General features: G+C 46.0%; 4 protein-coding genes across 8 annotated transcripts; 2 read left to right on the forward strand and 2 right to left on the reverse strand.

Moving 5' to 3' along the window:
- The first annotated feature begins 37 nt into the window (after window positions 1-37).
- On the forward strand, window positions 38-1,858 carry noi (splicing factor 3a subunit 3 noi). The gene has a single exon (XM_017167954.2). It carries the CDS (start codon window positions 179-181, stop codon window positions 1,688-1,690), a length of 1,512 nt encoding a protein of 503 aa, XP_017023443.1. The 5' UTR covers window positions 38-178; the 3' UTR covers window positions 1,691-1,858.
- Window positions 1,859-1,871: 13 nt separating this feature from the next.
- On the reverse strand, window positions 1,872-3,141 carry PolZ2 (DNA polymerase zeta subunit 2). The gene has a single exon (XM_017167960.3). It carries the CDS (start codon window positions 3,031-3,033, stop codon window positions 2,443-2,445), a length of 591 nt encoding a protein of 196 aa, XP_017023449.1. The 5' UTR covers window positions 3,034-3,141; the 3' UTR covers window positions 1,872-2,442.
- Window positions 3,142-3,452: 311 nt separating this feature from the next.
- LOC108075493 (PHD and RING finger domain-containing protein 1) lies at window positions 3,453-12,548 on the forward strand. 2 transcript variants are annotated; one of them, XM_070286340.1, is made up of 8 exons: window positions 3,453-4,265; window positions 4,356-6,572; window positions 6,725-10,217; window positions 10,632-10,760; window positions 11,127-11,194; window positions 11,262-11,390; window positions 11,454-11,656; window positions 11,716-12,548. In XM_070286340.1, the coding sequence occupies exons 1-7, from the start codon at window positions 3,942-3,944 to the stop codon at window positions 11,613-11,615; spliced, it is 6,522 nt and encodes a 2,173-aa protein (XP_070142441.1). In that variant the 5' UTR covers window positions 3,453-3,941; the 3' UTR covers window positions 11,616-11,656; window positions 11,716-12,548. The 2 variants fall into 2 exon arrangements, with proteins under 2 accessions (XP_070142441.1, XP_017023442.1); XM_017167953.3 differs by having other exon boundaries at window positions 6,725-10,760.
- A 462-nt stretch (window positions 12,549-13,010) lies between these two features.
- CRMP (Collapsin Response Mediator Protein) lies at window positions 13,011-25,334 on the reverse strand. Of its 4 annotated transcripts, none has more exons than XM_017168175.3 (12): window positions 25,211-25,334; window positions 20,934-21,021; window positions 20,809-20,872; window positions 20,412-20,602; window positions 20,272-20,348; window positions 20,055-20,189; window positions 19,932-19,994; window positions 16,340-16,486; window positions 15,015-15,238; window positions 14,467-14,702; window positions 13,935-14,408; window positions 13,011-13,868 (listed from the first exon to the last, which is right to left on the reverse strand). In XM_017168175.3, exons 2-12 carry the CDS (start codon window positions 21,010-21,012, stop codon window positions 13,789-13,791), a joined length of 1,770 nt encoding a protein of 589 aa, XP_017023664.1. In that variant the 5' UTR covers window positions 21,013-21,021; window positions 25,211-25,334; the 3' UTR covers window positions 13,011-13,788. The 4 variants fall into 4 exon arrangements, with proteins under 4 accessions (XP_017023664.1, XP_017023663.1, XP_070142442.1 ...); XM_017168174.3 differs by lacking the exon at window positions 15,015-15,238 and adding an exon at window positions 15,845-16,083; XM_017168177.3 differs by lacking the exons at window positions 13,011-13,868; window positions 13,935-14,408; window positions 14,467-14,702 and adding an exon at window positions 15,845-16,083 and having other exon boundaries at window positions 15,123-15,238.
- Between the last annotated feature and the right edge of the window lie 596 nt (window positions 25,335-25,930).

Here is a 25,930-nt window from a genome sequence, read left to right on the forward strand (position 1 = left end):
TTCGGCGGTCTGGCAGCCACCCAAGCGAATGACCGTGTCGGCGTTTCGCGGTGACTACTTTATTCTCATGTACACACGCTAAATAAATGAAAATTTTGTTTTCATCTGGATTTTGGTGAAAATAAGGCTTCATTCCAACTAAGTTTGCATCGCTTCTACACTCCCACATCCGAGAGCCATGGAGACGCTCCTGGAGCAGCAGCGGCGCTACCATGAGGAGCGCGAACGCCTGGTCAAGCTGATGGTGGACGAGCACGCCACGAAGAAGCCGGGCGAGAAAGAGCGCATCCACTCGGAGCACCGGCTCAAGTACCTTATGGAGCTGCACCACAACGCCACCGCGCAGTTGCGCGACCTGTACGAGGACAAGGACAACGAGCGCAAGGCGGAGATCGCCGCCCTCTCAGGACCCAATGAGTTCAACGAGTTCTATGCCCGCCTCAAGCAGATCAAGCAGTTCTACAAGTCGCATCCCGCCGAGGTGAGCGTGCCGCTCTCAGTCGAGTTCGACGAGATGATTCGCGTGTACAACAATCCGGACGACATGAGCGCCCTGGTGGAGTTTACCGACGAGGAGGGTGGTGGCCGGTATCTGGACCTCAACGAGTGCTACGAACTCTACTTGAACCTGCGCGCTGTCGAGAAACTAGACTACATCACCTACTTGATGTCCTTTGACCACGTCTTCGACATACCGCGCGAGCGCAAGAACCGCGAGTACCGGAAGTACTTGGAAACCCTCAACGACTATCTGCACCACTTTATCCTCCGAATTCAGCCGCTGCTGGACTTGGAGGGGGAGCTGCTGAAGGTAGAGCTCGACTTCCAGAGGCAGTGGCTGCTTGGCGTCTTTCCCGGCTGGTCCCTCAAGGAGACTGAGTCGGCGTTGGCCAACACTGGCGCTCACCTCGATCTCTCCGCCTTCTCCAGCTGGGAGGAGCTGGCCTCGCTGGGACTGGATCGTCTCAAGTCTGCCCTGGTGGCCTTGGGGCTGAAGTGCGGAGGTACATTAGAGGAGCGCGCCCAGCGGCTGTTTTCGACGAAGGGCAAGAGCACCCTGGACCCCGCACTGATGGCAAAGAAGCCCAGCGCCAAGTCCGCCAGCGCGCAGTCACGGGAAAGTGAGCGCCACAAGGAGATCGCCCAACTGGAGGCTCTGCTCTACAAGTATGCCGAGTTACTTTCCGAGCAGCGGGCGGCCACTAAGGAGAATGTGCAACGCAAGCAGGCACGCACAGGCGGTGAGCGGGACGACAGTGATGTGGAGGCCAGCGAGTCGGATAACGACGACGATCCCGACGCCGACGATGTGCCCTACAATCCCAAGAACCTGCCACTTGGCTGGGACGGCAAACCCATACCCTATTGGCTGTACAAGCTGCACGGCCTGAACATCAGCTACAACTGCGAGATCTGCGGCAACTTCACGTACAAGGGTCCCAAGGCCTTCCAGCGACACTTTGCCGAGTGGCGCCATGCGCACGGCATGCGCTGCCTGGGCATTCCCAACACCGCTCACTTCGCCAACGTTACCCAGATCGAAGACGCGATAACGCTGTGGGAGAAGCTCAAGTCGCAGAAGCAAAGCGAGCGCTGGATCGCCGATCAGGAGGAGGAGTTCGAGGATTCGCTGGGCAACGTGGTCAACCGGAAGACATTCGAGGATCTAAAGCGCCAGGGACTGCTGTAGAGTGTAGATTTAGTGGCTGCAGGGTGGGAACTTTTGGAGGCGCAGCGTAGTGTATGGACAATTTAAATGCATTATTCTGTAAATCCAACATAAAAAGTTCGTGGTCACCCATTTTAAAAATAAAGTTATATCTAAAACCATATAACCGTGGCCAGAAAATGTATGTAACCCACTCGGCTGGTTAAATTGTTTAACTTTTTCAGAAGTCATCTCTTTATTTTAGGCATTTTTATCCAGTTTTCACATATATAGATTATGGAAATTATACCGTATATATGTATATGTTTTTTAATGCATCCATATATATTATTTATTTAATTTTATTTTACAAAAGCAGCTGTGAAATTGAACTAATATCGTTTTGAAAACTAGTACTTATAAAATAGTGGCATCCACAAAAGACAAGATCTAGCCTTTGAATCCATAGATTGGATACATAACAAAATTATTTTCAACAAACAAATATCCACAATAATAATGTTTGATGTATATACAAGTGAAACTTTAGATTTAAATAATTTACTTTGGTATTCTTCAAACGAAAACGTTTTCTTTGAACTAGGAACTAAAGGTTTCAGACCCATCAGGAGTATCTTAGTATAGAATTCAAAGATTGTCATTCAATTTCTTAAGCGAAAAAGGCAACCTCTTTTTCTTAATGTATGCAATTTCAACGGAACCAATTTCTTTTAAAAAGTAATGCAAATTATATTTAATTAATTATCCACTTAAGCTCTACATACATATATGATTCAGCCAAAGATGTATGCCTGCATTTTGAGTCCAACATTATCCACCAAGGGTAGGAGGGATATCTTTTGCGATGGCGCCTGCGACTCGAAATTCTCGATCTGGAGATATGGAAACTCTTGGTACTGAGACTCGTGGCTCAGCCGGATGAATGCATCCTGGAATGTGTGGACATGGACCTTGAAGAGGCAGCGCCCGTGCGAAAGCCTGGGGAGATGCTTCACCCGCTCGGATAGTTTGTAAATTGCCGAGCGCAATTGTTGCTCATACTCCATCAAATTGGGATCCTTGGAACCTGGATTCTCCAGGGACACCACTTGGAGCTGGTAGCTCTCCAGTGGTTCATTGTCCTTTTGGTAGATAATCACCTCCAAGCAAAGCAGCTCCTGGCGGGCGAGTAAGTACCGGGCAGATCTCAAAACGGACGCCAAATACTTGTTGAGCGGCGGAAAAATAGAGACCAGGACCGGTGTGTTGTAAAGACGACGCTTCTTGAATATCTGAGCGGGATAAACGCCCCGCGAGTAGAGAATGTGGTGCATTAGCACTTCCATGGCCTCCAAATGGATGTCAATTGCACTTTCAGGCTGCATTTCGCCTAGCAAGCAAAATAACGTCGCAAAAATAAAAATCAATTCTGCAGTGCTGTCAACTTGGTTATTTTCTAACCAGATTTAGCTTTTTGCATGGTGTACATCGTCACTACGTGGACGTCACAATGATGAAATGCTAAGAAACTTGACTAATAATGAAAAGACATTTAAAATAAACAATGTACTCAAACTAGAAATTACTTCGGTTAGAACTGCATTAAAATATATTTTGTAACTTTGTTTTAGTAACATTTTAAGATTCAAAGCTCATGTTAGCCAGTGTAATAATCAATCCCAAAAATACCGGTTACAGTATTTAGTTGAATGTATTTTTATACTACGCCTGGCACGGTCACACTCCTGGCGTATATCGCAAGCAGCGGCAACTATCGCTAGCTCTCTTTAACGGCCTGTGCCATCTCTAGCTGAAAAAATGGCTGAAATTGGAGTGTGTGTGTGAACAAACTGTGTGTGAAAAATTTGCGTTTGAAACCAATTTGAAAATACAGGCGTTGCGGCGACAAAACCGCTGCCCCTCATCCACTGCCCACCGCAGCTGCCTGGCCCGCGTGAGCACACGGAGCAGGAGACCGAGCGAACGCCAGACGGAGCGCCGAAAAATTTGCGATTGATGCCACTCTCGGCACTCAGCGGCCTGCAATTATAGACAAGCAAGCGCAAGAAGCTAGGCGAACACACCGACTACGTTCTGGGCGAGATCGAGAATGTAGTTGGCAAACCAAAAAGCAGAGCAGAGAAGCTTCGGGGCGCGGATAACTAGATGAAAATTAAGCAAAGACCAGCACTCCCTATATGTAATATATATGTAATACACACGCGCCTGCCCCGCCGACAGTGTACACACATCAATATATCGGCTTGATACACACATACGCAGTTGCATCAGCATGCCCGACCGTGATTCTGGATCCGATTCCGACGCTGGCCGATCCATGAATCAGCAGCAACAGCAGCAGGCCGCGCGGCCCAAGCGGAACCGGCGCATCATCATGCGGATCGAATTCAACGATTCGGACGACACTGCCTCGGATCCCGACCTCGACCAGCGGCCCTCTTGTTCAACGGCGGCGGCGGCGCGTCATCTTCGCAGCACTCGTCGCCAGGAGGAGGTGGAATCCAATTCCGACTCGGATGCAGTGCCTCGAAAGTCCACGCGCAAGCAGCGCAGTCGCTACGGGCCGCAGAGCGACTGTTCCACCAGCGGCAGTGAGGTACGGTCACGCACTGATCCGGAACACAGCGAGTGGAAGTCGCAATGTTGTGAAATAACCTGCCAATATGTTCCAATTATTTCCTTGCAGATCAATCAACGACCCACGCGCAGCACCAGGCGGAAAAAGGTAGTGTCCACTGAGGAGGAGGATGAGTCGGAGGAGGGTGTTTCCGCGGGGCGTACACTTCAGCGCACTACGGCTGAGCCAGATCCCGGCTTCACTTCCGACAGCAGCAGCAACGATTTGCTGGAGAAGTGCCCCATCTGCCTGTTAACCTTTCGGCAGCAGGAGATCGGCACGCCGGCAACCTGTGAGCATGTTTTCTGTGCAGCCTGCATCGATGCCTGGTCGCGAAATGTTCAAACCTGTCCAATAGACCGAATCGCGTTCGACCGGATTGTGGTGAGGGATTCCTACGCCAGTCGCAAAGTGGTGAGGGAGGTGAAAGTCGACTTGAGCAAGTCGAAGACTGAGTTGGCACTGGACGACGAGGCGGAGGGAGGCGCGACACTTCCGGAAGAGGACGTGACCAACTGTGAGATCTGCGATAGCCCGGAGCGCGAGGATGTGATGCTCCTTTGTGACAGCTGCAACCAGGGGTACCACATGGACTGCCTGGACCCTCCGCTCCATGAGATTCCTGCTGGTTCCTGGTACTGCGATAATTGCATTGATTCCGAGGATGAGGACCCCGACGAGCAACTGGAATTGGCCGACGACTTGAGCCAACTGTACGAGGACATTAGAGGCATGGGCCTGCCCGAAACGCGCCTCCGGGTGCGAGAAGTTCAGCAACCGCCCAGGATTCTACGCACGCGGCAGAACGAGCGCATCCGGGCAGCGATCCTGCGACGTACTCGATCTGATACTGCCTCAGCGGAAGGTTCCACCCAGACCCGCACGAGAACACGCACCACCACAACGACCACAACTACGACAACAACAACCCGACGCACCACGACTAGCACGACCAGAAGGTCCGCACCACGACGCCGCCGGAGAAGACCTCGCCACCGCACCTATGTGGTGGAGTATGATCTAAACAACTTTGACGAGAAGTTTGCCTTGAAGACCAGCAAAAAGGTGATCCGTCGACGTCGACGGCGCCGACGTCGTGTTGCTGCCACCGCCTCCAGTGAGGGGCCAGGACGCCGCCTTACCGCCAGCAAGCGATTGGCCGAGCAGATGGGTGTCAAGTCGGACGGAGTTCATCGGTCGCATCTGAGCGGTGGAACCGCCGCCAGCTTCACACTGTTTGGTAATGCCAATGACCTGGAATACTTCTCGGACAGCGAGCCAGATTGTGATGGGGCGGCATCTTCTTCCCTTGGTCTCGGCTCAACTGCAGTGCAAACCTCGGTACGCATCGCTAGTGTCGGAGCACCACGCATCCGGAAGGCACTGCTTCAGGGCAAAGCTCGCACGGCGGCCACTTCCTCCGCGTCGGCTTCAGCCGCAGCTGGAGACATTTTGTCCTCCATTTTAGAGCTGCAGGATCGCTGGCACGACGCTTCGCGGAACTTGAGCGATGTGCATATTCGACCGGATGGCAGTCTAAATCTTCCCCCAAAAGTGGCGGCGCCTGCCGCAGCACCGGCGGAGCACGTTACCCAGGCGCCGCTGTACCAGCGCGGAGGAGCAGGACCCAATTTCAGCAGAGGTGGTGGAGCCGGCGGCGGCGAAAACTACAACAATCGCTACAGCGGAAATAACAGCTACAGGGGCGGTGGCGGAGGCTCGAGCGCTGGTGGAGGAGCAGTCCAATCAACCGGCGGCAGCGGAGATGGATCACCGGCTGGCGGTTTCAGTAATCAAAACTTTAGCAGCCCCGGCGCCAACAACAGTAACACGAATGTAACTAGCTTCACACCCTTCCACCTGCGCTTCAATACGCCCAATCGCCAGCAACAGCAGCAGCATCGCCAGCAGAACATGCCACCTGTCAACCAGCCAAACAGCTCACCTTTCCGCGGAAGTGCGCCACCAGTGGCGCCGGCGCCGGCACCGCTAGCGCCCTCCAACACCTTTCCCGGACCAACTCCGCTTTTTGGTCCGCCTCCTACCGTCAACCACCATGCGGCGGTACCGGCTATGGGCATGCCACCAGTGTTAACGGTACCACCTCCGCCCACGCCACCCGCCAGCCTTTCGTGGAACAATCCGATTTTCAAGATAAACACAATGCGAGCAGACGAAGATGCCGACAACTGTCCCAACTTTTCGATTTACTCGCAAGCTTCTCAGGCGGTGGCCAATGCGTCGGCGGGAGTGCCGTATGGTCCGGCAGCCGAGGAGCCCGATAAGGTATGATACTAAAATTGATGGGAATTGATATAGAATATTCTTTTTTTAGGGATCTTAAATAGGATTTATGAGTAAAATAAAAATGTACAAATAACTTTTATTTTAGAATTTGAAAATAAATTTATATTTATTTATTTATTTCCTTTCTATAGGTTACTCAGGAAGATGATGACATGAATGAGGATTTAGTACAATTAGACGACGATGATGACGATGAGGACAATGACATACCATTGCCACTGGGACCCGAGCCCGAACCTGTGCCCGAAAAGGTTAATGATGATCTGTACGAGCCGGAGAATCCAACAGATGAACCAGATGAAGCGGACGAAAACGAAAAATCGAATAGCGATGGTGTGCCTATGAATGAGTCAGAATTATCCGATCACGACGACGGCAACAGCAACTCCCGCATGACAGAAGCTCCTCAACCAGAGGAGGGGGAGGAGACTAAGACGCGCAGCACTCCCAGTCCGGCGGTTAAGGAAGATCGAGTGGCGGACCGAGACCGGGCAAAGGGTGTACTGGAACTGTACGACGATAGCGACTGGGAGGAGTTGGACATTGACAAGCCCAAGGAGTTCGAAAAGGCGCTGGATACAGGGGCGGATGATACTCCCAAGCCACCTGCTTCCAAAAAGTCAGCACCCAAGAAGGATGGCAATGCCAGCGGCAGCGAGCACGAACAAGATCGCTCCTACACACCCTGTTTGGACGAGAAGATTTTGGGCGATGGCGAGGAGGAGGCGCCAGGGGCTGATAAAAAGAACGAAGCCACCAGCAGTCCAAATTCCCATTCCTCCAAACCATCCGACGACGAGGGGGAGGAACCGAATCGGGCGCCGGCTATAGGCACGGATATTGTGTCCGAGGACGACCTGACGAACGAAAACGAATCAAAGCGGCGCAGTCGTAGCCGCAGTCGTCGTCGGAGCCCCAGTCGCAGCCGCAGCCGCAGTGTTAGCCAAGGAGGATCCGTCACCAAGTCGAAGACGCGTTCGAAACGCAACAAGGAAGAGTCGTTCAAGAAGGTGGGCAAGCGGCAGAAGGATCGCAACTACCGAGTCGATAAGCCGCCGACGGAACGTAACTCTCGTTCGGGTTCGCGAAGTCGCTCGCGACAGAGTCGCTCCAAAAGCCGGAAGCGCAGCAAGAGCGGCAGTCATAGCAGGAGTAGGAGTAAAAGCAAGAGCAGGAGCCGAAGCAGGAGTAGGAGCAGGAGCCGGAGTCGCTCGCCCAGTCGCAATCGAAACCGACGTCGTCGTGGCAGCCGCTCTAAATCCTATTCACGTTCTCGGTCCCGATCCCGCGATCGCTCCCACTCGCCTGGTCGTCACAGGATGGCCTTCCGTGGACGTGATTACCAGCGCGGCTTTGTGCGAGGTCGTGGAGGCCTGCGCTTCAATTACCGCAACCAGCAGTTTCACAACAGGCCGTTCCAGCATTATGGAAACCAAAACCATCACCACAATCAGCAGCACTTCCACCACCAGAACCAGCACCATGGCCAGCATTACTTCCAGCAGCACCACCATGGCCAGCAGTTCTTTCAGCGTCCCAAGCGACGGGAAATGCCTCGCTACGATGTCCGCAATGTGGTGGGAGCATCGAGGCACCACCAGCCGCACGCCAAGGATCGTTATGGTCGCGATGCCACGCGCTCGGGTAGAAGCCGTTCGCCAAGGCGCAGCTCGCGGAGTTTCTCGCGCAGCGTGTCGCGTGGCTCGAGGGGAGGTTCGATTCGCTCGCGATCTGGTTCCCCCAAGCGGTTCCGAAGCTTCAGCATGTCGCCAACACCGCCGCCGGGTACAAGTCCCTCTCCGCACAAGCAAGGTGGCAATCGTCGATCCTCTCCAGGCAGACGCTATGCCCAATCGCCCTCCCCTCTGCCGCCCCCTGCCATTGGAGGACGTAGTCCCGAGTCACTGCACTCCCGCGGAGCACGATCGGTCACCCCCAATCGTATCAATGGAGCAGTCATCAATCGGTCCCCACTATATCTTGGTTCGCCGCGTTACACGCCTCGGCTGAGTCGAAGCAGAAGCAGGAGCCGCTCCAAGAGTCCCAAGGATGCGCCCAAGAAAAAGAAAAATAAGTCGGACAAGAAGAAGAAGAGCAAGAAGAGGGCCGGCAGCGGCAGTCCAACGGCGGCCGCCAGGATGCGACGAATTTCACGGCAACGTGATCCCTTTGAAGACGTCGACGACTTCCTGGCGCCGCAAAGAAAGCGCAAGAAGGGAGGTATGGGTACTGGCCAGTGGTCGCCATCGCCGTCGCCCGGTCGCTGCGATTTCCTGCACGACGGCGGCTGCCAGGAAAAGAACTCTTCTTGGACGCCGCCCCTGGAATCGCCCAAGGGCGCCAGTGGCCACTACGAAAATGATGGTGGAGGACTGTCGCCGAAAAAGTCCAAGCGCAAGCGTGACAAAAGCAAAAAGAAGAAGAAACAGCAACCGCTGGAGAAGCAGCGCAAGGAGAAAAAGCGAAAGCGACGCACTCAGACGCCAGAGCCCCTGCCCTCCAAGGAGGTCTTCGCCTCAGGTAATAACATTCTGGTGAGCGTGAGCTTTAACAAGGAGGCAACGAACAGTGGCAACGCCATCTCCTCACTGAACTCCCAGCAGCAGCAGCAGCCGTCATCGATGGTGACCATGCCTTCCATCAGGGACGAACTTTTGAGTACGCGCATGACTTCCATGGGCAACAACAGTTTGGCCAGTGTAGTGGGAGCTAACAAGAAGGGAAAGAAGGAAAAGTTGCGCAAGCGCAAGAAACTGGAGGCCAAGCCGGTGGCCATCATCGACCTGGAACGCTCGCCTTTCCAGGTCCACCAGGAGCCAGCGGATGTTATTGTGCTAACAGACAGCGAGGATGCGGCTGACCAGATCTCAATGAGGAGAGACAGAGATAGGGATAGGGATCACGACATAATGAGAGAGAATGGCCAAAGAGAGAAGACCCCGCAGGTCAATTCCCTGGAGACAATCATGGAGACGTCTTACGAGAACATGACGCAGTCCACCGGCCCCAAGACGCCACCGGAGCCGCCGCTGGTCAAGTTCAGCCTGCCCAACAAAAAGCTGCAGCAGCAGCACAAGGTGCGCAGCAATCCGCTTCATGACGACGCCGACGACATTAACTCGGCGGACGAATTGGAGGCGGCTGCTGAGGAGGCTTCAGCTCAGCATGGCCACAGCAGTCACGATGGTGGCCAGAAGATTGGTCCGAACACGCCCCCGGAGTCGGGTCCGTGCTCGCCGGATGCCTACGATCCCTTTGAGCCGACCAAGTCTCCCTCCCTCTCGCCGCGATCACCGACACCCACCCAGGGTCAGACCCTGGACAAGCAGCAGGTGACCAGCATGCCGGGGAGCAGTGCAGCTGGTTCTGGGTCTGGTGACAAGGGCGAAAACGATGCCGCTCAGGCGACTGTGTCAAATGCCAGCACCAGTACCCAGACCCAGACCAGCGTCATCAATCCTGTGGATCTGGTGATGGCGCTGATGAACAAACCCAACCAAAGCGGTGCCGCCAACCAGCAGGAGAGCGAGGTGAGCTCCGCCCAGTACATCAGTAGCAGCTCCATCAGTCTCTCTGTTGGCGTTGGATCCAGCACTGGCGGCGGCGGAGGAGCTGGTGGCGGAGGTGGCGACAACCATGACAAGGCTTCCGATGGCAATTCCATCACCGTTCTTTCTAACGTATTGCTCACGAGCAGCAGCGTGGTGTCCAGCTCACAGCACATACCCTCGATTTCCAGTCCCACGCCGCTCTCAAAGAAGCTTACCCCACTGCCCAAGGGCGGTGGCAGTGTGGCCAGCAGCAGCAGTGGCATTGGGAATCTGCCAACCACGAGTGGAGGCGGCGTAGTGGGTAGCGGTAACATTGGCGGCCTGCGGAATGGAAGCGGCAGCGGAAATACCGGAGGTTCGGCCAATGCCCTAGATGACTCGTTTAACATGGATATTGAGAGCCCCTATTCGCCGGGTTCAGCCGACTACGAGGATCTCTTCGAGCCACCCAGCCAGCTGGAGGGCGGCCGACGGTCGAAGGGGGGAGCTGGCAAGACGGAGATGTTCGATAACCTGTTCGGGAGCAGTTCGCCCGTGGGCAACATCCGGGTAACATCGCGCTACAACTCGGGCAAAAAGTACCGCAACAAGGGTGACCGCAAATCGAAAACAAAAGGTGAGTAACAAAAAAATTCTTATTAGATTCCGCTTTCCAATTACAAATGTCAAGCAATTTTTAAAAATCGGAGAAGCAAGAACTGGATATACTTTTCCGATTGTTTTTGATAAAAAAATATATGTCAGGTTTTTTAGATATTCAATCTTAGAAGTGGAACAAATGCTGTTTTTGGAAACTTTTGAGACGCTGTAAATTAAATACGATTTATTCTTTCAAAACTATCGTTACGTTATCATAAACTATCCGAAAAGTATATTCCGGTTCTTGGTTCCGAAAATCTGTTGACCTGTGTTATCCCTTGAATAGCGAATGGAAGTAAAAAGTTGCTATTAGTTTTATACATTTTCCCAAACACTTTTTTAGGTGGAAGAATCCCTGATTCTTATGACGATGTGCCCAATTCGGCCATGGATCTGCAAAACAAGGATAGAGTGAGTCCATTTCAAAGGCAATCCCTAAAGCCCTGACAAATTATGAATGTTTGTGTTTACTTTGCAGTTTTTACGCAAGCTAAATCGACAGGAGCGTGTGGTGGAGGAAGTGAAGTTAGTTTTGAAGCCGCACTTTAACAAGAAGGCGATTACCAAGGAGGACTACAAGGACATTATGCGAAGAGCTGTGCCCAAGGTAAATTTCAAGCACACGATTTCAAGAAATTGTAATTCTTTCTAATCCCATTCTATTCCCCAGATCTGCCACAGTCGGTCTGGTGAAATCAATCCACACAAGATTAAAAATCTTATTGACGCCTATGTAAAGAAATTCCGGGCGAAGCACAAGAAGTTGAGTCTCCTCAACACGGGACAGGTCAGCAGTGCGGTCAAGTGTGCCGCCTATCTAAAGAAGCTATAAGCCAGCAAGCATGAGAGCGAGCAAGCGCCTAGGATCAGGCAGTGAGTAATGGCGCAACGAGGCTTTTTGGTATCCGATTACATGGTGTTTATATTTTCAGCTTTTGGATAGAAAAATCGAAAGAATTTTGTGGTCGCATGCATTCCTACAGCCTAACCATCATCAAATTTCAAATCAAATATAATCACCGGCCGCGATCGAAGGAGATGTGGAAAAGTAAAGGGAAACCACTCATAAACTGTCATTATAACTATTGGAATTTAGTTGTTAAGTCAATTTTAGGTCACATTACGAATGATTTTTAGAGCGTAAGCGAAACACCGAGAAAGAGAGAGATGTGAGAAGTATTTAAGAGTAAGCAGAAGCAACCTTTGCCACCCAATATTTTCATTTTTACCCAAAGCACTACACACAAAAACACTTTATTTATATATCAAGACTAGTTCATTAGATTGTTTATTCGTATGACACCCTGTAATGATAATATTGTAACTGTGCTCTGCAGTTAAAATAACCAATTGTAAGTAGTCGAGTGATGAAGGCAAAACTAATTGTATTTTACCTCTGATAATTTAAAAATATTTAAATTAAAACACATTTGAGAAACCTAATTGATGGCCCAAACCAGCAACACCATTGGCCTGCATGGACATCTCGTGGTGTCGCCAATGCAATGGAGTACTTTTCTTGAGACGGTAGAGCGTGTTGTATCGAACGATTGTAATTATGTATTCATATACGAAAACTGCACAGACAGTTGGGCAGTTTATTTATTCAAACACTTGATTTCGCATAGTCCGCTGTCAGTCATGATTTTTAAATAAAGAGTAAGGTATATTGAAATATACAATTAATACATACACGAATTGTGCTAAATCGTTTTGTAAATATATCCATTTAAATAAAAATAAAAGCGACCATTAACTAATCCAACTATGATATGTTGCCTTAAGAAACGGGGGGCAATTAGCAGGGCTGAAGAGTTTATTGTTAAGCAATTTGTTTTGCCCAAGATAAAGGTTCTTTGAAATAATTTTTTTTATTTAATTATCGGTATTTTAATGATAATTCCGATTTTTTTTAATTTTAAAATATGCATAAATATATATGCATATATGTATATATATTGGAAACGATATTTTTTTATTTTTATTTTAATTTTTTTAATATATTTTTCTCTCAATTTAAATTATTTTATTAATTTATTATTTTCTTTATTGTAATGACTACAAAAATTTAGAGATTTCCTAAGTCTCTTTAATACGTCTGTTTTGTTTAGATTCGTATAATCCTAATCAGATCCCAGTATTAAGTACATATTCTAACTGGACTGCTTTCAAGTTTCCCATAATAATCCAGACATTTCTCCATGACCTTGCAATTTAAGAATAAACATTTTAATATTTTTTTGGTAAAGTTTATTAGTTGGATCTTTGTGTTCTGCTTTTGTTGCATTTGTTAAATGTATATAAAGTATGTGTATATAATAAATAGTTTTGCACATTTATAATTTTTCATCGAAAAAATGATTACAGAGTCTAGTTGAAGACGTCTAATCCTCAGAGATGAGTCGCGAATATTTGCTCCCAATGTGGCATGATAGGCCTTAGGGACAAATCAAGTTATCAAGTAAATGTACTCCATTTCAAAAGCGGGTTATAGTGAAGTAGTGTAATATTATTCAACTGAGTTATCCCTTCGAGCCTTTTGATTTTGCTTGCATTGCCTATTTCAGCTTTCAGGGGTACAAACAAATTGTGCTAAATCTCCTTGTAAATAAACAAAGTATTTAAAAATAAACGTGAATACGTGTTTAACAAAAAATATCCTTAATAAGCACTTTGTTTGATTTTCGGTAGTCCGCAATTCAGGCCATCGACGATGTAACCTGCAATTGGGCTCTCCAAATTGTGAAGCTTAACAAAAGATTGATCAACAAGAGGCAAACAATCAAAGCAGGTTGCACGATTCCTTCTCAATAGGTCTTGAGGCTATATGTATATGTACTTATTTTGAAATTTGGTTAGATTACGATTTTGTTTCGGGGTTCTCTATATTAAATGCCAGTTTAGTTGTCGTATGAGCGCAGACTTTGGCTTACACTGTCGTCGGAGATTGTGCGATTCCACACCACATCCGCACACACTATGATGCGACGTTGCTATTACGATCTCTACCAGAATCCGGAAGACTTGCCGCCAGGTGGGTTTTTTACTTTGATGCACGCACGAACGCCAGATCGGTCCAGTTCCTCTGTCAAATTGAAGTTGACGTATTCTTTATAAAATGTATCGTATAAAAAAATCATTAATATCTTACCGCTTATGGAGAACGACGACTCCTGCAAATCACGCTTTCCATCGACGCGTCCACGCACCGAGGGCGTGCTACACAGTGATCCCTCGGCCGGCATGGCCAGGTTGCCGGCCAGCATGGCGCTGATGGGCTCCTGCACTGGGATTTGAATGTCCAGCTCGGCAAACCGCTTCGCCACATTGCCATTCTGCTTCTCCTCATGCTGCTCCTCCGGCTGCGACTGCACCTTGCCCTCGATGATGTCGTAGACAAACGGCGGACGAACGGGAGTCGGTATAAAGCGTCCAAAGCCCTCTGCCACGCGCACGTTTCCTCGCTCGGCACAAATCCGTCCACGCACCAGAACGTACTCGCAGATGCCGTGGACGGTCATGCCCTCGAAGATGTTGAAGTCACAGGCGTGGTGGTGCGTATCCTTGGAAATGGTGCGGGTGGCATTCGGATTCCAGATCACGATATCAGCATCCGAGCCAACAGCTAAGGGAAGAGGAATAAAATCAATGCCTTGTGCTCTTCATATCACTAAAGGACTTACCAATGCGTCCCTTCTGGGGATAAATATTGAAGATCTTGGCCGCATTCGTGCTCGTTACGGCCACGAAGCGACAGGGATCGAGAAGGCCGGCATGGACACCCTTCTCCCATACCAGGGACATCCTATCTTCCACGCCGTTAACTCCGTTCGGGATCTTGGTGAAGTCTCCCTTTCCCAGTGCCTTGTGCTCCTTGTTAAAGGTGCAGTTGTCGCTGCCTGTCAGCTGCAGATCGTCGCTGTGAGCAGAAGGTAATATAATATGGGATCAATATTGGGAATGTGGAGTGGATCCTTGAGTTGGTCAGTTAAACAAAATTGAAACAAAACGAACAATCACCGCAGGGTGGAAAGTGCAACGATCATGTCTGATGCTCGGGTACTTACTTCTAGAACCCGGAACTTGAATCTTACCGAATAGCTATAATATATTTGTCTGTTCTTTATATTTTCAACAACAATCCCAAAAGGGTTCGGACTTCAGTTGTGACCCACTATATAGTACATTTTTATCCTGACACATATATGTATGAGCGACTGATGATACTTACTACGCCAGGGACTTCATCAGCTGTCTGGGTGTCTCTGCGGACTCGCGGATCGGCGGACTGGTGATGCAGTAAATGCGATCTCCCTTGGGAACACCGCTCATGGAGCGACCCAGGGAGCTGGCCAGCGTCTCGCCAAAGACACAGTAGCCGCTGCGACGGGCGCGACCCACAAGCTCGGCGGATGATTTGCTGGTCAGGCCGGACACGAAGAGCGGCGTCTTCATCTGGGCGATGGGTGAGCGTGTGAGTGGAAGCATGGGCAAACATGGAAACGTCATCAGATTGGATTAGTGTGTTAGGTGGACCCAGAACGCAGTCAGTGGTTAATTGGTTAGTGGATATGATACAAGCAGGCATAAGCACAGCCCGGTTAGTATGCAGATTAGCCATCATCAACATATATAGTACATTAAACCCAGGAGCAGAGACCGTAATCATTATGTGTGTACCCGTAAACTAACAAAAATAATTTGCTAAATATTTCATCCAAACTTAAATAAATTTATAAAAAAGCTTATGGAGGAAATTTAAAGGAGTGGATATATTAGAATCTACATTGTAGATTCTAGAAACAATAAATCTCTAATTTTATATTATTTTAAAAAATAGAATCCTTTTGGTCTTGAAATGTAACAAATATGTTTTAAATCTCACAAACTTAGTTCATCTTCTAATTTTTCGAATAATTTCTGTTATACATTTTTGTTTTAATGAACCTTTGGAAAATCTTTGTAGTGGTTTTGTATTTTTATAGCTATCAGTTGATAGGACTATCTTCCTTGGTGTTTCTGTTATTTACGGTCCCCGTCCTTAGCCCGATCAGCACTTACTTCGCCAGCAGCTTCATCAAGAACTCGGGCGTCGTCTTGTCGGGCCGCAGGGGCGGGCTGAGCACATGCGCCGCCTCATGATCGAAGCCCAGGTGCTGGCAGCAGGTCGCATCCGTGCCCAGCGCCGCGGCCAGGGTCTCGCCCATAATATAACGACCCCGGTACCGTTGGCGGGCCCTGGCCAGCTCAATTCCCGCCGACTTGCTCATCACGTGGACCACATACAGTGGACAAGCGGCCTGGTAGCCGGGAGTCGGGATATTCGATTATATCGAGGGGTTATATCGAGTGCCGCATACCGCATATATAATATGTACAAGGGTGCATCATACACAATGGAAATAATAAGAAATCAAAAGGTGTAACATATAAATAAAGGATAATTACAGCACAGCCTTTTTTCAGCTGGCCCGCTACCGACATCCACATCCACCACTCACGCTCTCAACTCTCCTCTGACGCCGGCTAGTCACCGGCACTTGGGAGTGGTCTTACCTGGTGGGCCAGAACGCAGGCGCGGTGTACGGCCTCTGCCTCGACTTCCTCGGGCCGGGACAGCTCGTGACCCTCTGGACCATTAATGCCCTCGGCCAGCAGGCGCTGGGTGTTCTTGGCAATGATGTCGCCATTCTCGGCATGGACCTGTGGATGAAGTCGGATTACTAAGTAACAATATCACTAAAACAAGAAAGGAAGCTAACTTCGGCAAGCCGAAGTTTGTATACCCTTGCAGATTGGTTTTCATATTTATATCATAAATTATAATGCCGAAAACAGACACTAAACAGAGTTTCATAACATTTTACCTATACTTATTATGTTTACAGTTTGACAGTTACAGTTATACATTCCCAGCTTTACATTTTCTCCACATCTACGGATCGCTTCTATGGCAGCTATATGATATAGTTGTCCGATTTTCATAATATTGTTACCAAAATTCTGAAATAAGCTCATGTCTCAAAGTAAATGAAAATACATTGAAAAACAACGGAGTTATAATTTTGTCTATTACTTTCCCTATCGTTCCTATGGCAGCTATAAGATATAGTCGTCCGATTTTCATAAAATTTATACCAAAATTCTGATAAAATACCAGAAGCTCATGTCTCAAATTAGATTTAAAATTTTTTTCTAATATTTTAACTTTTTTTTTAGATTTTTAAAATTTTTTTAGAATTTAAAAAATTTTTTTAAATATTTTAACTGCCAAATTTGAATTTGAATTTAACTGTCTAATTTGAATTTAAAGACGATCAGTTTCAGTGTGCCCAGGTGCAGTTGTAAAATAACAACTAAATTTGGATTCAAAAGGTTTGAGTCTCCGCTTACTTCCGCCGGCTCCGAAATGGTTTGAAACTTGGACTTTTTATAACAGTTTATACCAGTTTTCAGTTGCTTGCTGCTGGTTTCTGTTCGCCTGTTACCCCAGTTTGGGAAACGGGCAATTTGCATGGAAAATTTCAGAAATTTGTATGGACTGCTGCTGGGATGTTGTTGTAAAGGGGTTGTTGTTGCCATCAAGCTGTTGTTGTCGGCAACAAATAGGTATAAATGCATAAAATGAAATATAACAGTTTATACCAATTATTATTTTTGCCCAAATGTTTTTATAACAGTTTATACCAGTTTTCAGTTGCTTGCTGCTGGTTTCTGTTCGCCTGTTACCCCAGTTTGGAAAGCGGCCAAATCGAATGAAAAAATTTGCTCACTTGCATCAGTGAAGCTCATCTCCATCAGTGATGCTCACTTGCATCAGTGAAGCTCATCTCCATCAGTGATGCTCACTTCCATCAGTGATGCTCACTTCCATCAGTGATGCTCACTTCCATCAGTGATGCTCACTTCCATCAGTGATGCTCATCTGCATCAGTGATGCTCATCTAGCTATATTGCAATATTGGGAGGCTATAAAATCGGGCTTAATGGCAGTGATGCTCATCTGGCTATATTGCAATATTGGGAGGCTATAAAATCAGACTTTGCATCAGTGATGCTCATGTAGCTATTTTGCAATATTGGGAGGCAATATATCAGGCGTAATAGCAGAGATGCCCATCTAGCTATATTTCTTTATTGGGACAAAATAGATAGATGAGCATCACTGATGCAAAGTCAGATTCAGTGTGCCCAGGTGCATTTAAGCAACATTTTAGCCAAAAAATGTACAATATGGTCACATCTGGTTTGAGTCTTCGCTTACTCCAAGATCAATGGTTCGAAACTTGGACTTTTTATAACAGTTTATACCAGTTTTCAGTTGCTTGCTGCTGGTTTCTGTTCGCCTGTTATCCCAATTTGGGAAACGGGCAATTTGCATGGAAAATTTCAGAAATTTGTATGGACTGCTGCAGGGATGTTGTTGTAAAGGGGTTGTTGTTGCCATCAAGCTGTTGTTGTCGGCAACAAATAGGTATAAATGCATAAAATGAAATATAACAGTTTATACCAATTATTATATTTGCCCAAAAGTTTTTATAACAGTTTATACCAGTTTTCAGTTGCTTGCTGCTGGTTTCTGTTCGCCTGTTACCCCAGTCTGGAAAGCGGCCAAATTGAATGAAAAATTTTGCTCACTTCCATCAGTGATGCTCACTTCCATCAGTGATGCTCACTTCCATCAGTGATGCTCACTTCCATCAGTGATGCTCATCTGCATCAGTGATGCTCATCTAGCTATATTGCAATATTGGGAGGCTATAAAATCGGGCTTAATGGCAGTGATGCTCATCTGGCTATATTGCAATATTGGGAGGCTATAAAATCAGACTTTGCATCAGTGATGCTCATGTAGCTATTTTGCAATATTGGGAGGCAATATATCAGGCGTAATAGCAGAGATGCCCATCTAGCTATATTTCTTTATTGGGACAAAATAGATAGATGAGCATCACTGATGCAAAGTCAGATTCAGTGTGCCCAGGTGCATTTAAGCAACATTTTAGCCAAAAAATGTACAATATGGTCACATCTGGTTTGAGTCTTCGCTTACTCCAAGATCAATGGTTCGAAACTTGGACTTTTTATAACAGTTTATACCAGTTTTCAGTTGCTTGCTGCTGGTTTCTGTTCGCCTGTTATCCCAATTTGGGAAACGGGCAATTTGCATGGAAAATTTCAGAAATTTGTATGGACTGCTGCAGGGATGTTGTTGTAAAGGGGTTGTTGTTGCCATCAAGCTGTTGTTGTCGGCAACAAATAGGTATAAATGCATAAAATGAAATATAACAGTTTATACCAATTATTATATTTGCCCAAAAGTTTTTATAACAGTTTATACCAGTTTTCAGTTGCTTGCTGCTGGTTTCTGTTCGCCTGTTACCCCAGTCTGGAAAGCGGCCAAATTGAATGAAAAATTTTGCTCACTTGCATCTGTGATGCTCATTAGCATTATTAAAAAATTAAAGCATACTTTTGGGGTTTTCTATTAAAAACGTGGCATCTTTTAGGCGGAAGTTCAGATTACAGTTTGATAAGCACTGGTCCAAGTGAGATTCAACTTTTACAGTTTGACAAGCACTTTTCGGATAATATAAAATGGCCATATCTAAAAAATGGTGCAAAAATGTTGAAAAACAGCTAAGTTATAATTTTTTTTCTAAAAATTTATCGAACATTTGTATGGGAGCTATATGATATAGTCGTCCGATCCGGCCCGTTCCGACATATAAAGCAGTGAGAGTATATAGAAGACCCTATACAAAGTTTCATTCAGATAGCTTTAAAACTGAGGGACTAGTTTGCGTAGAAACAGACAGACGGACAGACGGACAGACGGACAGACGGACAGATGGACAGACGGACAGACGGACATGGCTAGATCGACTCGGCTGTTGATGCTGATCAAGAATATATATACTTTATAGGGTCGGAAAGGTCCCCTTCACTGCGTTGCAAACTTCTGACTGAAATTATAATACCCTGCAAGGGTATAAAAAGCTTCTTGAGTGGGTTTATTGCGTAAATTTATGTGAAGACTATTTCGTCATCGACGCTTATCAGTTGTTGTTGAACTTTATATATTTATATATTAAAAGATACTACTGATACTGATACTACTTGTTATTAATTTAGATATTTGACTTACCATAGCGACGCCGTTTAGGTGTCGAATGCGCTCAAAGACATCTAAAAGGTCTGAATCGTTGAGCTGTTAAATATAATTAAATTCGGATTATAAGGTGTCGAACCATAGCAAAATAGTGCTTACCTGGTACAGACCCTTGTAGGCCATGAATGTTTTGAAGGAGTTGACTCCAAGCTCCTTGCACAGAATACCAATCTCCTCGGAGACCGACTTGGACCACCAGGTGATTCCCACATGCAAGCCGTAGTCGCAACATACCTTGAAAATAAATAAGATTATATATAATTAATGTAAAGTTATCCAAAATTCAATTAACAATTCAAGAGGATAAATTTCTCACCTTGGGATCGGCCCAGCTGCGCCACTTGTCGTAGGCTTCGATCATCGACTCATGTTTGTTGGGCAGAACGAAATCGACTGAAAGAATGACAGTTGTAAGTCTCTGGTCTTTGAGGATGGATTACCGCCCATAATGCTTACTTATCATGGTGGTGCCACCGGCCACGGCGGCCTTGGTTCCATGATAAAAGTCATCCACGGCAACAGCTCCGCCAAAAGGCAGCTGCATGTGCGTGTGGGGATCAATGCCGCCGGGAATGATCATGAGCCCGCTGGCATCGATGGTCCGTACTCCTCCTGGTATTGTGATTTCAGAAGCGGGTCCCACAAACCTAGGGATGGTTAAAGTATATCAATAAACTTCCTATTTATCTTGATATATTTTTGTAAATATTTATTAAAGGAATAGCAAATGTCTGGTATGGTTTCAAATATAAATCAAACTTAAGTAGAATTTAAAATAATTGAATGTGGCTTGTATTTGAAGCAGGAAAACAGTAATAAGAGGGGTTTTTAATCCCAAAATCATGGCACATACTTGATAATTCCGTCCTCGATGTAAACGTCCGCCTTGAACGATTTATCATGGTTGACGATCTCGCCTAAAATAAAAAGCAATACATTTGTTATGTCGGGTATGTATGGTCCGGATGATAAGCTTACCATTCTTAATGTAGACACGATTTGCGGCGCTCTGCAAGTGAATCGGCACCTTCTTAACCGGTTTCGGGCTAGTCGACATGGCGAGAGTCTGCAATTTAATGAGTGAGTGCTGTGAGTGAACGAAAAGCTAGACTGGGGAGGATTTCCCCATTTCCCACAGACACAAACACAAACACGCGAGCGTACATTCATTCATTCAAATGGGGTTGTTGGGCCTTTTGTGGTGGCTTATGAGTCATCCGCAACAGAGGCATCGCTTCAGGACAGGCTCCAGACACGTGCCGTACATTAAAAACTGTGCAAACTGAACCTAACCCTATGAACTCAGAAAAATAATCACCTGAGGAGCTTTATAGGACCTGGGATATATCTTTGTACATCCCTGTTGTCCGTTCTGGGAAAATATTGGAAAACAGCACAATTATGATTAAAAAATTTTAAATAGAAGTAATAAATAATTTTCTTGAGCGCTTGTTACAATTAAGAACTAAAATATTCTTTTATATTTTAATAAAAACTTCAAAAAATAGTTAATATAACTATTTTATGCTATAATAATTTTAAGCAAAAAGGAGGTTAACCTCGGCTATCATTATCATAATTATTATTTCTTAGTCTAGACTTCTGTCTAAGAATACTTCAATATGAAAACCTTTCTTTTTAGTGTATGCAAGAGGCAAATCGATAGGTATTATGACCCCGACTTTCCACTGATTACGATGATACTGATGACGAGGCTGCGACCCACAGTGCAACAGCAACGCAAATGTCATCGCAGCTCGTTTGCCTTTTCAGCAGATTGGTTTCTCCACTCGTCAAGCGTTTTGTTCCGCCGCCAGACAACCAAACGCGACACAATATAGTAACTGCATAATGTGCCAGGCAGAATTTTAATGTTGCGCCTAAGCCATTACAAGGGCCATCTCCTCCTCTCTTCCGACGTCCCGTCTCCGCCTCCGTTAGCGCTGCAGTTGTGGCCCAGTACAACGCAGCCAACCGGGCCAGCGGCCATTAACCTTTGTTGCTCAAGTGCTATATGGCCTACCCGGTTGTGGTGGTGCCCCCTCAAGTACTGCCTATTTAGTGGCGAGTGTTGCTGTGATGTACTTCGGACGGATGGTGACTTGAGAATGGCATTGACGATGGCCCCAAGCCCAAGCCAAGAAGTTCAAAGTGTGCCACACGAGCACAGCAGACCGACCAAAAGAGAGTAGGGAGTTTGGTGCAGGAAGTATTTGTTATGGGTCTATGAATATACGATGCCCCCCCATACAGCTGCGGCCAGTGGGACAGAGCCACTAGCACGAAATATGGGCTAAGGTGATTTATTCTGTCGTTGCCATTGCAAGCAGGTAATTCCACGGGGCGTATGAGTACTGCAGTGCTGCAAAGATATTTCTTCAAGACTTTTCGAATTTCTTACTTTCTACCTATAATATATTCTAGTAATATTAATTTTTTTCACTTTAATATTGGTGCATATTAATGTTAATAAATTCGGTTATAATTAAGTATTATATTTAATATAGTAGCTACTGATAAAAAAACTGGATTGGATTATTTATGCAATCGTTACTATTGCAGAAATGCCATTTGACTTCCATATGGCGGCAAACCGTTGTCCGACAAGTTTGACTTGTTTTCGGAACTTTTAACATTCGGTTATTAAACTGACATGTGTACATTGTCTACTTTTCCATAAAATCTTTCTGCAAAAATTGTTTTTAAAATAACTCTCAAGATTATGGACAGACACTTTCGACGTTGTAAAAAAGGTTTATTAAAATGTATGAATTATTATTAGCAAAGCCAAGGGAGTCAGTCAGTTTTAAAGTTATTAGAATGAATTTGTATCCATGAGGTTCTAAAAGCTGAAAGATAGAAAGATAGATTTTGGCGCCTTTATTTCATAATTGCTAGATATTTTCAAGTTTTTATTTCTTATGACAGTTTTTCTTTTAAGTGTACTGGTATAGAGATTCAAGCCTGCCTAAATATACTTTCTTGGACCAGTTTTAAAACTTCTAATTAGCTAGAAAGTTCTCCTAAATTGTATGCAAATTTATATTGAAATTAACCAAATATGGCAAATGTTTAAAAGATAATAGTAAAAGTCGGCAAATTCAGACCCAGTTATTTGTAATCTTTAACTTTAACCTTTAACTTCTATAGTACCTGTTCTTTTTAATTGATTAATTGACAGTAACTTAGAATAAACATTAAAAAATGCTACAGTTTTCACCGCAACTGTGCGAATGCCTACTTTGTTATGGTGATGATTATTGGGGTGCATGACGTGTTTGAAGATGGCTACATTTCATTCATTCAATTTACACTGGGGCCACCGCCTGGCATTGTATTAATGGTGTTTCTCCCATTTTCTGTAGGTGGACGCGGACGCATATATTGGATTAAGCGAGCACTTTCCCCTTTTGGCGACGGAACTTCCGAAATAAACAGAGGCCCGCTGCTACCGAGTGCATGTGTTGGATGCAATGAACTAGATTATCTGTTAGCATGTGTAGGTACATATATACTATGGTATATAGACATCAAGAGTATACACATAAGTGGGTTTGTAGGTACATAATGCAATTAATGCAGCCGCATTAATGTAGGGGAAAATGTGCAAAGCTCATTCTCTCTGTTGTGTCTGAATTTTGTGGGTCGCTGGTGTGCTCTCTTTGGGCATACAAGTTTTTGTCCGTTCCACTCTTTGTTAGGCATTTGTCGGCTGCTTTTTTAAATATTTGTGTATTTTTGCATCAGTTACTCACACCGACTGGACCAATTAAGCACTTGACATGACTCCTAGGCCAGGCCTATGGCCAGTAATGGCTGCACATATTTCACTTTATGCGAGATAAGCGATTAATTTTGACAGTATAAAAAATGTGGGTTAGTTTGTGAGTTGTCAGTGTAATTAATCAATTTAAGTGGAGTCCTAGGCCAACAAGTTATCTATTTTACATTGCATGCCTTGCATAGTTTAATATTTTATAGACTAATTTAACTAATGTTATTGGTAATGTAGTCATTTCAGATACTATTTAAGGTATCGCTTTTTTATTATCTGATTTCTTATCAGCGAGCGAAAATGTAAAAACAATATTTTTATCAGACTGATAATGATAGTGTTTATAATTAATGATAGAAAGTAACCCTTGCTAAAAATATTTATATATATCGATGTTATGTTTACGAAATTAAAAAAAAAAAGTCTAAAGATGTTAAACTCTTCTCAACTAATTTAATAAATTTTTTTCCTTAAAAATATTCCTCATACCTTTATCAGCCCAAAAATAATCTGTTTAAAAAATTGTCCCTCCTTGACAGCAGATTTTATTAGTTTAGGAGCACCAACCAGGCTGTATAATCTCGACCTATCTTATCTGCCGTGGGACTGGCTCATCCTGCAAGCAGATGGTCGAGCTGGGTGGCATGTGCGTGGCTTGTGGACCACTTGGGGCCGGTGCCACTATTGACTAACTTGTCGCACTTATCGCGAGTCAGTTTGATGAACTTTAAAACAAATCCTGACCCCGAACGCTAACACCCAAGAGCAATGTATAAGATTGTACATAGGCACGGACAAGTACGTCAATAATAAAATCAATTCCCCCGAAGGGGAACATCATCTCCCCAGACGTCGCAGCTATGCGGTGCCGGTTTCCCAGAGTACAACGACTCCCCGGCTCCACCTTGAAACCCCCACTCTCCCACTCCCCGCTCCGTTTGTTATTAAATCGATAAAAAGGCTGCGAGCCTGAAAAGGCAGCAAAAAGAAAAGCCTCCGCCCGGCGGCCGTACCTGTACCGGTCCACGTACACGTACCCACCCATCGGCAGTCGGAGATGAGATGTGTTCATTGCACCTGATTAGCGGATTGATAGATGCAGTTGTGCCGATGTGTGCACACACTCGGACACTCGTCTGTACATATTGGGCCGGGCGGGGGTAATGGGAATGCATTCAGTTGGAACTCTCGCAATGTTGTCTTAACGCGGCGCTGGAGAAATTTCAATTTAACGGCCGAAACATAATGGCATTATGTATACTAATGTGTGGGACCAATAAAATTTGAAAATAGAACGAGAAACTGTAGAAAATACCCACGCATTGCGCACAAGTATACAGGCACACACACAGAGGCACATACACAGAGGGCTAGAAAACACAATTGCAATACAGAAAATAGAGGAAAATCCACTCGCTTTTCCCATGCACATTGGGCACAACACATTCACAAATTAATTTTGCTCTCCATCAACAATTACCGTTAAGGTGGCTGTTGAACAAAATCTCACGCGATTTGGCAGATGAACGAATTCAATTTACACGCACCGTACAAGTTCACTGTTTGAAAATCGAAAAACTTTTAACGCGTAGACTCCAATTGGAATCCGCCTTGTGGTGAAAGTCCGCTTTTCATGGTGGGATTCGACAGCTGATCCGACCGAGGTGGCAACACCGTAAGTAAAAAAGCAGTTCTCCCAAAAACTCTGTTTTAACAAACAGTTTTAGAGCCGTTTCTGCCGGCAAGTTGGCAGCCTCGCCGAGCGGCGGTTTTTTCAGCGCGCATTTTTGAAAAATCAGCTATCTATGGCTGACCGCGAATTATACCGATATGGGTCGAAATCGCGAATTTCCGGGGAATCATCGGTTACCATCCTAGATTTTTTAGTGAAATTTGCCGAATTTGCCCTTCACAACACTGCCTTGATCGTGTCAGAAGAGTGAAGACGTGAAGTTTTGCCAATCTGCAGAAATCGGGCTATATATATGGAGCACCTAACGGAAGAAGAGCTCTTCAACGCCGTGATCCAAGGCGCAGGCGTGCTCGCCCTGGCAGATTTTATCATGGTTGCTCCTAAAGCATATCTGGCATTGATGTGGAGCAAGCAGGTGGCTTCTCCGCTTCTCTCTCCGCCAACCACTGGTCATTGGCCGGACGATCGTCAATGTGCGGCTCAACCGCTGCTCTATGGTAATATTGC

Source organism: Drosophila kikkawai, chromosome 3R (genome assembly GCF_030179895.1).
Source record: "Drosophila kikkawai strain 14028-0561.14 chromosome 3R, DkikHiC1v2, whole genome shotgun sequence".
Classification (NCBI taxonomy): Eukaryota; Metazoa; Arthropoda; class Insecta; order Diptera; family Drosophilidae; genus Drosophila; species Drosophila kikkawai.